Consider the following 17,263-nt stretch of genomic DNA (forward strand, 5'->3'; position numbering starts at 1 on the left):
AAATTTTGTAAGTTAGGTCTGCGACGACTGCATTTTCTCTCTACGCATATATAAATGTTGAGACACTCTATTGTGCCTAAATCATTTTTCGTTCATCTGTTATTTCTCTGTAATTTTAAATAAAAATGAGAAAAAATAAAACAAATACTTTAATCGTGTATTAAACGTATCTATCATGATCCAAAAGAAAGCTCCCGAAGTGCACTCTACACGGTTCTAGGAGAATCAATTCGAGGGTTGGCGTCAAAAGGTACCATCTTGGTTCTAGAAGAATCAATCTGGGGGATGGCTTCAAAAGGGGCCTTCTTGATGCATGATGATAATAATGAGTAATGACCTCTAACATAAGATTTTCAAGATCCTATAAAACTATATAAGTAACACATACACGGTAAATTTAAACATATTTGATAAATTATTTGATTGCTTACAATAAATTTTAGATCTTAGCACTTGATTGGATGAAAAGTGATAGTTTTAAATTTTTTTTTTAATGAGACAGAGATTGGGAGAGTAGACTGAATTATGACTATAAACGATTCAGAATGATGCTTTCAGAATAAAGTGCGTCCGAATAGTAACTATAAACCTAGATATGGTCAAAGTTAAAAAAATTTAGAGAGCTCAAAAAATGGTGGATTGGGAATCTACTTATTTATATAGTGTGTAAACTAAACGCGAGTTTATATTAATTAATCTGTTCGAAGAAAATATTTAGATAGACACAACTATGACACTTGAATGTACCCACAACCAATCACAATTTTTTATTAATTAAAAAATAGAATTAAAATTGTCTTTCTTCTTCGTTATCACAACCACTCCCGTGATTCCAACTAAAAACAAAAAATTAAATTTTAAATAAATTTGAATTATATCTCTCCATATTATTTCTCTCGGTTTGATATATGCTCCCTTAAATGCAAACGCCGCAAACAATTTAAAAACTATTCATGACACTGGTGTGGTCAACGATATTGATTCATGAATGAACTTAACAAAAATGAGAATGAGAGCAAAAGTGCAAGGTCCAATTGTAGGGTCATCTCAAAATGAAAACTAAAACAAACCTTAAAGATGGGTTAGTTTCAACTAACCAACAACTATGCACACATTAGTAACCAATATAAATGAAAACAAAGATAAGGTACCAAATTGTAGCATTGGAGTTTGTTTCCATTTTGGTTTAGATGAGTCTTTTGGACTCTGCAAAAAGAGTCCAACATGTGAAATACATAGTGCTATAGTAGCAAAAGAATAATGAGTTTGATAAAGGTGTTGTGGTAATAGTAACTTTACGGCACATGCAAGGAACATTGATTTTTAATTTGTAGTGGTCCTTTTTCATATGTCGTTGATTGATGCTTGTGTTGTGCTGTTGGTGTTTGTATTTGTCGTGGTAGAAGCCAGCTACTAGTAGGACATTTTTGGGCTCCAAGTTCTATATGTGGATGTGGATAGGAAAAGGGTAATGGCTACCTATTGAAGTAACCCTACTTTCCTCATTTTTTCTCTTACTTTATAAACAGAAATTTAGATTCTGATAGTAAACAACACATGCATACAACTCAATAAGAATTTCAACTTTATAACTAAATCACCTTTTGTTAATACTAACAAAATTTCCAGCTATGTGTCAATTATTCTCCTTTTGGTCTCCTCACTGGGTTTTCTTCTTTTGTACCAGATGTAATGGCTACTCTACTTTAGATTAGTTTGGAAATCAAAGTTGGAACTAGGAAAAAAGTTGAACTAATGGCAGAAAAATTAAATACGGTAATAAATAAAATATGTCTGTAATTTTATAGTTAATTGTAGTAGTAAAGATTTTATTGTGTTGTGTGCCAAAGAATTTAATTGTTGGGAGAGGTTTATCTGAGATTTTTCATACCTGGTATTGTGGCTCCAGATTATCTTTCCAATTCAATATGAGTATGTTGCTTCAGGCAGCATGATAGAAGTATGGACTTGTAAAAGGCATGCTCTTAAAAGATCTTACAGCAAGACGAACCATCGAATAAAAACAGTTTTAACATAAGAATCGTTTAAAATGATATAAATATCGTTTGAACAGATATTTCAACTACTACTTCGAGAAAATGAAGCGTTAACGATTTATCGAAGCTAATTTTATCAATTATCTTGAAACAGATCAATACAATGTGATTGCACTAAATAATTACCAAAAGGATGGATTCTTGATGTAGTCTTGAAAAGTGCTTAATAAACTAAGAACACAAGGTGTGAAAGATGAAGTTATGAACATCTCCAATGCAATAAAATAGTTGTGAACAAAAGGGCAACCTTCTATAAATGGATAATCACATGAAAAAAGTTTTCACCTATATTATAAATTACTATACTATATGCTAAGAACACACTATCTATTGCTAATCAGAAACCAAAACATTAACACATACAAAATCCCTACTGCAAGAAACCAACAGGAAACTTCAAAACACTTCCGCCACTTTGCTTGCAAGGACTTGGTCCCTCCTTTCGACATAACCAAATGGAAACCAACCTGCTCTTCCTTTGCATTCACCCTCAGCCCATCCATTGTTTGACACCTTTCAAAATCACAATCATGTTAGGAACAACTTTTGACCCACAAAATAAAATGACGGTTTAAAATACGATAATGTTATTTTACATGCAATAGCACGTAAACAAGAAATAAGCGGGTAAATCACAAACCTTACGAACGACGATATAATCCCCAACAGATAAATTTAGTTCAACTTCAGACTCGGCGTGATAGGGAAATAAAACCTGCACAAGTAAAATGTACAACAGAAAGTAAAGTAAGCAGTCTATTAGTTCTTAACACATTATCTATAACCTTCTTACAAGAAACAGTCTAACCTCTCCTAAGAAGTAACCCATATTGTCTGTTATGCCATTACGTTCCTGAGAAGCATAGACACCATTCACTTCTTCGTATGATGGAGGTGGCGGCATGTTGTTGTCCACACTAGGTGTAGGAGGGGCTTCAATACGATGCCGTTCTGATACCATCTGTCATTACATATAAACACAACACATAATGATATCTTGTTTTCAAAAGAAAATGATGAAACAGTCAGATGGCATATACGACTTGAAAAACTAATCAAGAGACACCATCACTTGCCTCTCCTTCAAGATGATCAAGTACTTCGAGCACTCTTTGATGATAGGCACGCTCTGCTTCAACCTTCATTTTCAGAAGCAGATTGCAAAATTTAAGTGGGAGAAGTAATAGATTATAATTTATAACTGATCTAATATTTTACAAGAACTGAATATTGAAGCATCATATGGTGAAACTGTAATACCATAGCTATAAGACGCTGGAGAGTTAACCTCTGTTGCTGCGCTTCAACAGCTGTCATTGCTGCAGCTGCTTCCTTCCCCAATATGGCCATGTTGGCCTTCAGGTCTTGCAGCTTTGTTTCAGCAGCTTCCAGTTTCATAGCATTGTCAGCATGGCCCGGTGTTTCCCTCACTTTTGCCTGGCGTTTAGAAACTTCAATAGCCTGTCTAGGTTTAAAAAACGGAGTAATTACAAAGTTCATACAAACGAAAAATAATTTATGAACTATTACTCAGATATTTACCAAAGAGAAAAAAGAAAAAAAACTAGCAACTACTGAAAAAATGAAATTCAAGATACCTGGGCTTCAGCATCCTGCCGCATTCTGTCATAACGCTGAGCAAGATGCCTAGCATCCTCCAACGGAGCACCCGTCACCATTGCTCTTAAGGGCTCTGCAACCTAAGCATCAGCCAATACTTCAATCAATGATCAAATAAAGATAGCATGCAAGCATACACCAGATAAGTTAACGATGAGTTGGCATATAAATAAATAAGTGAGAAAGATTAACTAAATGATCCGGATATTAATTAGTAAGTTTGATTCAATACTGAACTGGGACCTGGCCTAGATATTCACTCACATTCAGGTTCATTAAAATTAAAAACGCTCAACTTGGGAGAAAAAGCAAACATTACTTACGGAAATTCAGATTGAAGTATATATAATTCTATAAAATCCCATTCTGGAAAAAATTCAAGAATTACATAAATGAAGCCTTATTTGAACCCTGAAATCATGCAATTACAAGTGGTGGTACGATGGCTGATGCATAGTATTAAAGAAAAGGTCTTGGTCAATGCAGTATTGCCAAAACCCATACCGTTTTAAAATAAAAACCAACCAGACCTATATCAAAAAGAAAACGTTACTGGGTATCCATGTATGAAATTGGTAAAATATTGGGTGCTCATTCCTATAGAATCGTTTTCATTCTTTTTGTCTCAACCTCTAAGTCAAGACAATCACAAAAAGCCTAAGGCTTGTGAATGGTGTTGTTTGTAACTGATTCACTTCTTTCAAACCAAAGCAGATTGCTTTCTTTGTGCCTATTTATTTTTCAAAAACCACTTACAAACCAGTTTGGTTTTTAAACCACTTTGTGATTTTAAAAGAACCACAATTATAAAAAAAAATATGATATGCACTAATATAGAACACCAGACCAAAAGACAAGTACAAAATAAACAACAACGCGAGTCAAAGAGCAAACAAGAGAGCCTATAGAATTTCTTTTGACACCTATAGAACAAACTTCTCTGCACTCCCAGAACCTTTAATAAATGTTTTATTTGACCATACTTCACTTTCAGTTTCACTATACCACGAACTAAACAATTAATGCAATGTTAATAGGCTAAAAACTAGGATCCGGAGCATTTGATAGTGTTAACAACTGAATGCTAGAATTAGAATGAAATAGAAATACTTAAGTTCCAACTATCAAGTGAACAACAGACTACGGTAGAGGATTGAGGAAACGCTGAAGAAAACAAAAGAAAGCATACTCGTGATTTTAAATCTAGCACGGTGAAGCTTGGGCTAAAAATAAACCGCAAATTAAAGAGGAACATATCGTCAATAGAAATCTGGTTCATTTTGGTGCAAAATCGTAAGTATTGGTATGAAACTTAACTGTATGATGTGTGTGTATTCGTATGCGCGCACGCATATATTTGAGTGTAGGTACCTGAGTGCCGAGAGCTTTTAATAAGTTCCCATGTTCCTTCTCCATTTGTGCACGGGCACGTGCGTAATTTAGCGCAGCTCTTGATAATGTACTACCACTGGTACATGTATTTTCTGCACCATATTTCCTGCTATCTTCTGACAACTTTGTTCCTATTAAATAACACATATAGAATTATAAACTGAATAATAATATGATAGGAACTAGTATTTAGATGGAAAATAAGATCTAACTAACTCTTTCAAAATATCACCCTTACGTTGAAAATATACAGCTAAAAAATGGAAATACAGATAATGGAATAGAAGAAATGCAGAAATATAAGATATAACAAACACAGATGATACATAGACTCTACCCTCCCTAGCGGTGCCAGAGGCCCATTATGTACTAAGTTCTATAAACTAACTGAAAAGAAAACTTCATGACAGCTTCACCAACCAATAGTACTAACCTATTTCAACTTTCTTTGATCCAGTAACAATATAACCTTCTACTCCACGGACAATATCTCTTTGATAATGCTGAAAAATTAATACATGTCATCCTCAGTAAAGAAGGGTATAAGTTGAGACCAAACACAAACCAAATTAGAGGATTGGTGGAGAAGAACATGTAACCTTTCCCGCACGTGTTGAAATGTAAAGCTTCTCAAGTTTCTGATGTTGCTGAAGCTCTGCCTCATCAGTAACCATATTATCCGAACCTCCATATCCCCCAGCCCCAAACTGTTTCAGCACAGCCTAAACCACAGTAATTGAGATTAATTATTAACACCTAAATAGATGAAGCTAGCAAGAGTAAGGAACAATTGAGAACGGGAGCAAGAAATGAATTGATTTGTCAACAAAATTATCCTAAGAAACTTATTCCAAAAGATTAGAGAATAAGCACAGCTATGGGGGGAGATAAGGTAATATTAAAGCAAAGAATCGATGATTTTTCTGATTTATGTTCACTCCTATAATAAAAGAGAAAGCACCAAGAATACAGGTACTACAAAATACTGTGAATGTAAACCCATTTTATCCAAATTTTTATTTCTTTTTACTTTGTTGATGTACCTATGGGCGATGTATGTGGACCCAAACATTATTCTTCTTGGCATCACACGCCTTAGGACGACACAATTTGCATCTAGGCAGTAAGCCTTGGAAGGATACTATAGCAGCTCATATACAAGGTATCCAATCATTTTTTTTTTTTTGGTAATGAAATGCATCAAGTAAAGTGCTAAGACATGATATATTGAGTTTGAAATGCAAGGAAATGACCGCAATGCTTCTATCCATAGCCATCCATTAAATATAATATCATAGCATAACAAATACTAAAATTGATTATGTAAGTGGTTTCAAGTCATAAATCAACTTAGTTCCAGCTTCCAAGTAACCAAAGATGCAATGCAAGCCACCTCCCTTTTAAAGCATCTTCAGATAATCAGAAAACACCTCAGTGCTTTCCTCTTTCACATGATAACCATCAACTCAGTCCTTTAAGTATTGCTCACTCCAATTTAATCCCTAGAGTATATAAATGATAAATAGCCTCTATAAAGTATATGAAGTACTTCATTTTAGTCACTAAAGTATATGAATATCCATGATATCAGTCCCTAGCATCTTAATAGCAGGGACTAAGATGGCGAATTACATAAACTTTAGGGACACGAGACACTTACTACATTTATATACTTTGGAGACTAAATTGAAGAGAAAATGATAGTTCAAAACTACATAGACGGTTTATTCCCTTTTTCGTATGTAAGCATGAATCTAGAAAGGACTAAACCACCAAGTTAGCATGAATCTAGAAAGGACTAAACTACATAGATGCTCTATAATAGATATCTGATATTATGAATTTTTCAAAAATGTCTCGACTCTATTAAACGGTCGAGTTGATCCATATATTTCAAACACCTATTATAAATTTGGTCCCTATATTAACAAACTATTATCAATTTAGTATCTATATTTAAAATGTTACTACAATGTAGTTTTCAAAATTACTATCGAAATCGGTCCCAAACTCTAAGACTAATAGAGTCAAATTAGACAAAGTCAATGACCTTTTTAAAATATTCACAATCTTAAAGACTCGTTGGTGGAAGAATATTCCCAAATAAAACCTAAGATTCAGCACGGAAATAAAAATCATGAGCCCAAATAAAAGATCATGGTATAGCAAAGATCATATTAGTGGCAGTTGGAATCTATGCAAAGTTAGCAGCTAAAAATTGAACTAATTATAGTCAAAGATTCAGCAAGAATGAAATAAAATGAATAGCAGAAAAAGAAGAAGGATGTACCTGTTGTTGGCGAGCGACTTGTTCTCGAAGTTTCGATGCTTGCTTTCTGATAGCTTCCATTCAACAAACCCAAACGATTTCTTCAATTCAATTCAATTGAATCGCACAGTTTTGATTCACACGCCAAACACCACCAGCAAGAAAGTATGAAGCTGTACTTGTAGCAGAGAGAGAGAGAGAGAGAGGGTTTTCAAAATGTTTGAAAATGGAAATTTACTACACCTTTCGTTTTCTTGAAAATCCAAATTTACAAAAACGGAACGCTCTTTTTTAAATACTCTTTTTTTTTTTGGATAAAGGAGAAATATATTAAAACAAAAAAAAGAGGATTACAAAGAATACAAGAGGGGGACCAAACCAAACCTCTTAAGTCCTAAGCCTAAGCCTAGGGGTTCCAATTTTGTCTAACAAGTAATCCTTAGTAATCTCCTTATGAACCTAACTAAACCAAAAAGATGCTTTACTCTTAAAACCTAAAGATGCCAGGAAATCTGCACAAAAATTGGCTTCACGGTAAATATGCGTGATTCGAAAATCAATGCTAAGAGTGTAGTTCCAACACGTAAGCCAACGAGATTTTAAATTCCAAGGCACTAAATTACAGTTAGTGATTACAGTTAGTGAAAGCATTGACAACCAACAAACAATCCGTCTCAATCCACAACTTCTTCCAATGCATTTGCTTTGCTTTTTCCACTGCCATAATAGTCGCAACAAATTCAGCCATAATCAGAGAACCGTCTCCAATAAACGTACTAAAGCTAACAATGTGATTGGCCTGCCAGTCCCTAAAAATGCCACCACAGGCAGCCAAAGGACCTTTAGCCATACCGTCGACATTACATTTAATCCAACCGAAAACCGGCGGACACCAGATTACATCAATCAAACGAGAGGTTGGCCGGGGGTGAATGTTGATACCAAAAGCTTTAAGGAATGTGAAACTCATCATGGAATCATCAGCTTTCCTCTTGGTGAGGTTACCAACCAGTTTGGCCTTTGCCATGATGCTGCTAACACAATACTGCCAGTGTGTATGTTTATTTTCAAATCTGCTCAGGTTCCTAGTTTGCCAAATCAAATAAATCACATGAAGCATACAAGCCTTCGCAACTGACCTGGCCTGCGGACTCCAAGGCTTGCACAAAATCCTGATGTAGTCACTAATAGAGTGGATAATAAACGGGCTGGAAAGGATAGAGCTGATCCAGGTCCACAACTTTCTAGCAAAGTGACAATCAAAGAACAAATGGGGAGATATCTCAGCCTGATTTCCACAGAGAGAGCACATGGATGGGATAGAAAAACCTCTTATCTTAAGATTATCATCAGTTGGGATCTTATTATGCAGCAGCCTCCAACAAAGAATGGAATGAGCCGGAGCTGAATCATGGTCCCAAGGGAAGGAAAAGATCTCTTCAGTACCAGCCTGTTCCAAACTTCTATAAGCACACTTAATGGTAAGATTCCCATTCTCCAAGTTTTTCCAGGCCAGAAAGTCTTCAGTGTCCACATCATCGATTTTAAAATTGGCAATACTAGATATAAGGTCAGGTTTAGCAAGCAGCAAATTCTCATGAAGCGACCACTGATTATCCTTCCAAAAATCAGCCACTAAAGAGACCAGGTTAGCATGGTATTGAACAGGGATATTGAATTTGAAAGCTAAAGGCTCACCTGTCCAATCATCTAGCCAAAAATTAACCTTCTTACCATTGCCAATAATCCACCTAGTGTTATCTCTGACAGTACTAATTTGCTCCCTGAGACCTTTCCATAGGGAGGACTTAATAGCATACTTGATCATCTTTCCCTTTTTAAACACTCTAGAAGCAAGAACCTTGGACCACTCACTATTCTTATTGAGGAAATGCCAGCACATATGAAGATTAGCAGCTTTGTTATATTGCTTAAGAGATATTATTCCCAGCCCACCTTCATTAGGTCTCTTGCAACATTTCTTCCATGACACAGTGACAATCTTCCTTTGCTCTACATTCCCACTCCATATGAAGTTTCTAGTCCAGGCTTCAATTGATTTGATAATGCTTGCCGGCCAGTCATAGATGGCAATACTATGAACCATCATACTGTGGATAACAGTTTTCACCAACAAAACTCTGCCTGCCATTGATAAGAGCTTAGCCTTCCAAGCTGCCAGCTTCATTCTGATTTTACCTGCAAGAGATTGGAAGTGTAAAGCCTTAGGTTTGCCAATAAAGATGGGAACTCCCAAATAATCAAAGGGAGGGGCAGCCATTTTAAAACTAATGATTCTGGCCAGATTACTATGTCTATCAAAAGAAACACCACCAGCATAAATTTCATTAAAATATATATATTAGTATTATTTTTTGACTGAAAAAATATATATTATATTTAGAATTAATAATGTACTATTTTAATAGGAACATTTGAGATTCCTTAACAAATATTTTCTCAAGACAAAAGATACTTAACAAAGCTTTATCAATTTGAGATCATTCTGGGTTAAAATGTCATTTGGTTTCTGAGTTAAGTCCGTTGTAAAAATTTAGTAAATTCAAGATCAGTTCGATAAAAAACCAATGAAAGCTCGTGTTTGGTTTGGGAGATGTCTTAGGAAATTTTCATTTGGTTCATGAGTTTCGCCAAGAAGAAATGCTCTCTTTCAACTGTGAAGATCAATAATTAAATTCTCCACAACAATTCTTGAGCCCATCCTGGTTAAAAACTCTATTGATTTGAGATTAGTCTAGGTAAAATCTCATATTGGTTCTTGAGCTCAATATAGTGTAAAAGCTCAGTTGGTTCGAGATTAGCTAGTGTAAAATCTCATCTTGGTTCGAGGAAAACCTATGTAAAACCCTTGTTCGATTCAGAGGACAACCAACATAAAACTCCATCTCGGTTGGGAAGATACCCAACATAAAATTGAATCTAGGTTCAGGGAATATCCAGTGTGAAACTCCATCTTGGTTCGAGATCATCCTCTAGAAAATCTCTATTTGGTTTGAAAGATAACCATTCTAAACTATGTTTTCTTTTCGCTTGGAAGTTAGCCTTTAAACGTAATGTCCTTATATAAGTAGCTTCGTGGGCACATCCTTTTAAAAATTCTCAAACTTAATGGATAATCTCAAGAAGAATTATTAGGGACATGAGTAGGTAAATTTAGGATGAACCTTTATAAATTTTTGGTCTCTCTCTGTCACTCTCATTTCTTTACCTTATTGTGTTTAAATCAACTCTCGTATCAAAAGATTCACATAGAAGGATTTACGACAGTGGTTTATCATTCCCTCAAAAGGGTGAGTTTACTCAAGCAACTTGAGGTTTAAGGTAATACAATTTTTAGAGGTTGAAAAAACCGGAAAACGCTTATTAACCCTTCTAAATAAGTGGTTTATAAATTGCTTAATCATTTAAAATTATTTTCGCTAACCCTTGGTTAAGTTGTTTGTTAAAGCGTCGATGGTGGTGCTCAAATGTAGTTAGAATTGATGGTAATCCTCAACAAATGTTTGTTGGATGGATGGTGGTGTTCAATAATTTATTTGTTAAAGCATCAATGATGGTGCTCGATTGGTGCAACATTGATAGTAGTTCTTAAAAATATGATTGCTAGCATCGGTGGGGGTGTTCAACAAGTTATTTTCGACCTAGGTATTCATTGACATTAATAGTGGTGTTGAACAGTCTTGATGGTCCTAATTGTTTTAGAGTATAAGGATTAATGGTGATCGTATCACTCCAAATGATGTCTATCAAGTTCCCATATCAAGCGATTTGTGGGAATGGACTTTTATGATTACTCGTTGTTCCCTTTTAAATGGGGAGTCTTCTCATGTTATCTTGAGGTTTGAGGTAGTAAACTTAATATAGGTTGAACAATAAAAAAATCTGATTAACCCTTTGGAAACTGGTCTATCAGAAACCCTAGTCATTTAAATTATTTTTAATAACCTTTCGATTAATTTTAGAGTGTTTTATAAGCAAATGGGTAATAATGTTAGCGAATGAGGTGGCATAAGGAGTATGCATATGAGCTAATTTTATTCAAATCTCAAAAGATCAAGGAGGCTAAAAAGAGGTTGTCCACTGATTTATTAAGTTGAATGATTATCTTCTAAAAGGAATCTCGACAAGAAATAAGCAAACTCTAGAAGTGACTCTCAATTTAGAAAGCTTCAAAGATAACTTAACCTTGTTCGTGAAAGAATCAAGATGAGGGATACCTATAAAGCTTACCCAACTTTTTATCTCAAAGTTAAACACTACCATACGTGGGGATAAGTACAGTCTTATGACCTATTCATTTGTACCTCACCTTGGACTATGTTCTTGTTCATTTCTTTATCAGGTAACTTGTTCATTACTTGTGCAATCATGGTTATGTGCTTGCTTGTTTGTCATTTTTTCTCGCCTTTTTTATTATGCTAAAGGGGGAGAACTATACTGTAAAGGGGAATAAAGTATACCCTACGCTCATGTGATGAAGAGTTTAACCACTCCAAAGTTTACCTATTTGGTTTCTCTTTTACCACTTTCCCGAGACATGTATTGTCATTGTCATAAAAGGGGATATTGTGAACATATGTCATTGTAGATATTATCAAGGTCACATAAAGTGGTAGAATTTGTTGATAGAAAAGTTGTAGTCAATTGTTTGGTTTTAATGACTATAAAACATGATATCAAACAATATCTAGTGAGGTATTTATCTATCGAAGATAGCTCTAGCGGTCAAAGATGCTCAAGATGTTTCATCAAGTTATCCTCCTAAATATGCTCTTAGAGATTATATGATCTCTTTGAAGTCAATGTTGTAGTCAAACAAAATTCAAGTGAAGACATTTGTTTAAAGGTTCGACAATGGTTTGTCCTCTCAGATCATGATAATCAACTTGAAGATATCTTAAACCTCATCAAGCTAGAAGTTTCAAGGTTCTTATGTGATGCTAAAGTAAAAAAATAACGACGTCAATACTTGAAGCTTCAAAGTTGTAAAATAGAGGAAGTGTGAATGCTCGCTTGGTCGTGTCTATTTGAATGACCTGTGTCATGCAAAGGCATAAAGGTACTTTTTAAAGTACTATGGCAAAATCATACACAGGCTAAAAATATTTAAGAAGCCTATCCTGTTTTATTAAAACCACCTAAAAATGTTTTTAAGATTTAGCTAGGTGATTAGGGAATTGTCTGATCAATTGGGAGAAGTTTTACATCTAAATAATTGATTAACCATAATGTTATAATTGATTATTTCACTTTGTAATGCTTGCAATTGATTGGAAGGAGTCCCTTAATGCTTGGCAATAACAAGAAATCAAAATATTCCTTATTGGGATCAAAAAATCGATTAGTTTAATTGAATAGATGACTATTTTCCACTAAATGTCTTCAAATTTATACCACACCATGACATATAAATAGAGAATTTCTCTATCATTTTATTTCACTCAAAAAATGAGCTTTGATCTCACTTTCTTTTATCTCGTCGTTTTCTCTAAATCTCTCGTCATTTTTTCTAAATCTCTCATTTTCTCACATATATTTTGCCATTAGTGCTTTGAATTTGAGTAAATATTTCCTCTATAAGAAGTTGTTTGATTGTGAGATAAACCACTAAAAACTATTGTTTGGTTTGGGAAATTGGCATGAGTTTCTCCTAGAAGAAAAGCTCCCTTTTGGTTCATGAAGATCAACCAATTAGAATATCTATAACGGTTCTTAAGCTCAGTCCGTCTAAAAGCTTTATCGCTTCGAGATTAGTCTGAGTAAAATCTCAAACTATTTCATGAGTTCAGCTTGGTGTAAAAACTATGTTTGTTCGATATTAACATGTGTAAAATCTCATTTCGGTTTGGACTTCAGCCCATGTGAAATCCCGGTTCTATTCGGAGGATGATCAACTCAAAACTCCATTTCGATTCAGATGATAGCCAGTGTAAAACTCCATTTTGGTTCGAGATCAACATGTGAAAAAAAATTTGTTTGATTTGAAGGATAACCACTCTAAACATTGTTTGTTGTTTGGTTGAAAGCTAACCTTTAAACTTAATTTTCTTGTATAAAAAAATTCGTAGGCATATACTTCTAAAAGCTTTCATATTTAGTTGATACTTTCGAAAAAAAATTAAAAACAAAAATAGGTCAATTTAGACTAAATGATGTTTTTCTTCCTTCTTAACTTTTTACTCATCTATCTTTTATTCTGCTATTTATTTCCTTGTTTGCTTACATAATATTTTTAAATTATAATTTAATTTTAAATGATTTTGTTTTAAACCATCGATTTTCAAAGATGCAAATTTATCCTCTCTCGTATATCTTTGATCGTACATTTCTTAACCTTTGAAATTGAATAGTTGGTCTAATTAAAAAATTTCTCTTTACCAAGTCAATTGACAACTTCTAGAAGATCTTAAGAAAACCTTATTATTTGTCACAAAAACAAAAAAAAAAACTTTATTATAATCGATGCAGAAGAATGCTTCTTTCTGCTATCATCAACACTTTAAAATTTAACAGTATTAGCATGGATTGGAAGTCAATATTATCATGTCTCGTATCTCCCTCTCTTTAGTAATATCACCTAAGCTAAAGTTATAACCTTTTACCAATATTAAAAATATTAGTCGATTTCATTTCTTCTTATATTCCATTTTAATACTTATTTCATTGTTTCAAAAAAATCTAATACTAATTTTATTCTTCTAGATGTTCTTTTAATCTCGTATAAAAGAAAGTTTGCTTTTAGTATTGAAACTTGTTTAGGAAAAAGTCTTTTATCAATTTGTCTTGTTTGTGAGGCTTCATCCACCAACCATAGTCCAAAATATAATTATTCCTTATTGGGATCAAAAAATCCCAATAAACCTCATCACTTTATACATTTAAAGAAGATTTATAAACTCTCGTTACCATTTCTCATATTTTATGTTTATGTTAAAGTAAATCACTATCGATTCTCTATCTTAATTGTTTAGGGATGTTCAAATAAACCGGTTATTGGATTGTAACATTAAATCGAGTTTTTCCGTAAAAACAAAAAATCGAGTATTTTGAAAAAACGAAAAATTCGAGTTTTTTTGAAAAATCGTGTCTTTAAAAAATATGAAAAGTCGATTTTCCAAAATAAAATATTTTAATAACTTAATTTAAAATTAAATTTTAAAAATGAAATTATTAAATTTAAAACCAGTTATAAAATTTGGTCATGGATATAACCGGTTTATAACCGGTTTTGAAAAAATAAATCCGGTTATGAAAATTGGTTTTAAAATCCGGTTATACCAAATGGATAATATATGAATATGGATTGGTTATGGACAAAAACCGTCCATGAGCATCCCTAAGTCTATCTATCCTCGGGTTTAATGAATGTTGAGGAAATTTGATTGTTTGAATATTTAAAAAAAATTATATCTCTTTCATTTATTTACCTCTTGTCAACGAAATTTTAGATAATTTGCTACTCATTGTGATTTTTTTATTTTATTTTGAGAGACTAATAATATATAATTATGCATAGAAAATATCTAATTTATACTATATAATTTTGTGTCTAAACATATATGACACCCTTTAGTAAATTAAAATGATTGATAAAATTTATTGATATTTTATATTATTTTTATAAGTTTTTCTTATAAGATAGAGAATCGATAGTGATTTACTTTAACATAACCATAAAATATGAGAAATGGTAACGAGAGTTTATAAATCTTCTTTAAATGTATAAAGTGATGAGGTTTTTTAGAAATATATATTCAATTTATTAGAAATTAAAATAATTAATTTTTGTAAATATTCTTGAGGTACTCGTTTTAATTTTAAAATATTTACATTTAATTATAATTTTAGTTCTCAAATTTATATCATTCATAAAATTAAATATCATAATTTAAATTCAAATAATTTTAATCTTTTAACACATTTCATGCTAAAAAATAATTATATTTTAATTTTAATTTTGTTTAGACTGATGAAATCGGATTGAGCAGAACGAAATTGAATGAAATAAAATGATATTTTATTGTTTGGATAATTTAAAAACAGATAGAGCTGAACGGAAAGGAGTGATATGGATTTCATTCTATTCCATCACTTACCGCCATATTTTTTCTCCTCCTATTTGGGCGGAATAAACAATTTACTTTATTCCGTCATAGAATTTCAAAACAATAGAATGCTATCTTCATTCCATTTAGTCTTATTCCGCTCCATCCCACCCTGCTCTGCTTCATTCCGCTCCGTTCATTTCGTGAGAGTCTATAATGGTTTTTTAATTCTTTGATTACATTTTTTAATGTGTCCATCCTTAATGATATGTTCATTATTTATTTATTTATTAAGTAAATGTTGTTTTAATCTTCTTCTTTCATTTTTGTAAATTATCAATCTATATGTTTGATGTAGCGAGATACACATCGTTTATTAATAATGTAAATTTATTTTAAAAACACTCTATTTTCTCAAAATCATAGTATGTATATAATTTAATGGGCTAAATATGTTTTAGTCTCTGTTGTTAAATCAATGTGTATTTTTTAATAATTATTTTGTAGACATGTTTAAAATGATATAAAAGATTTATTAAAAAAACTCAAAATTTAATTTCTAAGTCAAAATTTTCATTACTTTTATCATTATCTTTTAATATTAAAAAAAATTCCATTTAATTCTTTTAATTTTAAAATTTTTTAAAATTTGATAAATAAATATTTTACAGTATTCTAAAGATGTATGAAAAAGATTATTAAAAAAATTAAAAAGTTAAAGGGTAAATAAAATTTGTTCAAAATTTTAGAAAATAAAGAGACTAAATTTACATGCATAAATTTTTCACAGGAACCAATATATGTCATTTTTTTAATAGGGATTAAAAATAAATTTTAAAATATTTTTAAGGAATATGAGTGAAAATAAGTTCGTATATGTTAGGCTTTAGAAGACCTGAGCTTGACCTACGATAAAATTATATGGCCTGAGCTTGTCATATTGCCTACTATAGGCTCTTTTTATGACCTAGTATAAGCTCTTTTTTTCGGCCTTGTCTGATCTTTTTAAAAGTCTGACCTGACCTGATCTATTTAAAAACCTACTTCTCATTAAGGTTTTCACTTAATCCATACTACTTAAGAAGCTTTCTAAATGACCTATATAAGTCGACCTATTTAATTTTTTTCTTCTAATATATATGCATATATAGGCCAACCTATTTAACCATTTTTCTAACATATAAGTATATAAAGACCAGTCTATTTAGAATAATTTTAATATGCATGAAAATATAGGTCGGCCTATAATACTTTGTATGCTTTTTTAACAGCACAAGTCTGACATATTTAATTAAATAGACTTTTAAAAAAGTATATATTTGACTTTTTTATTAAATAAGTCTGATATGACCTTAAATAGACTAGACTATAGACACTGAAGACCGACCCGACCTATTTCCATCCATAATAAAGAATAAAAATATATTTAATCCTAATGTAATATTCTTTAAGCGGGTTTTAGAAAAAACATAAAAAAAACGTATCAAATTTAATGTGATATTTTCAATTCTTTTAGAATACATTAGGAGTCCGTATCCACTCCATTTTCTGAATTGTCCAGTTACTCAATTCCACTTACTAATCTTTGACACATATATTCATATTTTTCAATGGTGTTGATTAAAGGAAATATATGTGTTTATTTATTAATAAAATAATATTTTGATTTTGCCTAAACATCTTTAACACTTCAAACCCATAATGAACTCCACAATTTTCATTGTCATGACTACCATATTGTCTTGCCGTCGAGTGTAATGTCGTCGCTAAACTGAAAACAATTGTGATGTGGTGAAAATGGCTACCAGAAAAAATTGAAAAACAAAAGGAGATAAATAGTAATCGAACAAAGAGGCTGC

The 17,263-nt window shown here is 32.4% G+C and overlaps 1 protein-coding gene across 1 annotated transcript; it reads right to left on the reverse strand.

Annotated features, from left to right (window-relative positions):
- Positions 1-2,244: 2,244 nt before the first annotated feature.
- On the reverse strand, positions 2,245-7,558 carry LOC131660430 (SH3 domain-containing protein 2-like). Its single transcript, XM_058929672.1, has 10 exons — positions 7,360-7,558; positions 5,669-5,791; positions 5,503-5,572; positions 5,049-5,200; positions 3,656-3,757; positions 3,318-3,518; positions 3,134-3,196; positions 2,866-3,018; positions 2,698-2,772; positions 2,245-2,570 (listed from the first exon to the last, which is right to left on the reverse strand). The coding sequence occupies exons 1-10, from the start codon at positions 7,417-7,419 to the stop codon at positions 2,454-2,456; spliced, it is 1,116 nt and encodes a 371-aa protein (XP_058785655.1). The 5' UTR covers positions 7,420-7,558; the 3' UTR covers positions 2,245-2,453.
- Positions 7,559-17,263: the final 9,705 nt, after the last annotated feature.

This window comes from Vicia villosa, linkage group LG3, assembly GCF_029867415.1.
Source record: "Vicia villosa cultivar HV-30 ecotype Madison, WI linkage group LG3, Vvil1.0, whole genome shotgun sequence".
NCBI classification, from domain to species: Eukaryota; Viridiplantae; Streptophyta; class Magnoliopsida; order Fabales; family Fabaceae; genus Vicia; species Vicia villosa.

Bases quoted from the DNA above. Each gene is read 5' to 3' on its own strand.
- LOC131660430 (XM_058929672.1), bottom strand. From the start codon at position 7,419: ATGGAAGCTATCAGAAAGCAAGCATCGAAACTTCGAGAACAAGTCGCT. The intron at 5,201-5,502 runs GTTAGTACTATT...GTTATTTAATAG, and splicing joins ATCAAAGAAAGTTGAAATAG to GAACAAAGTTGTCAGAAGAT. The intron at 3,019-3,133 runs GCAAGTGATGGT...ATGTAATGACAG, and splicing joins TTGATCATCTTGAAGGAGAG to ATGGTATCAGAACGGCATCG.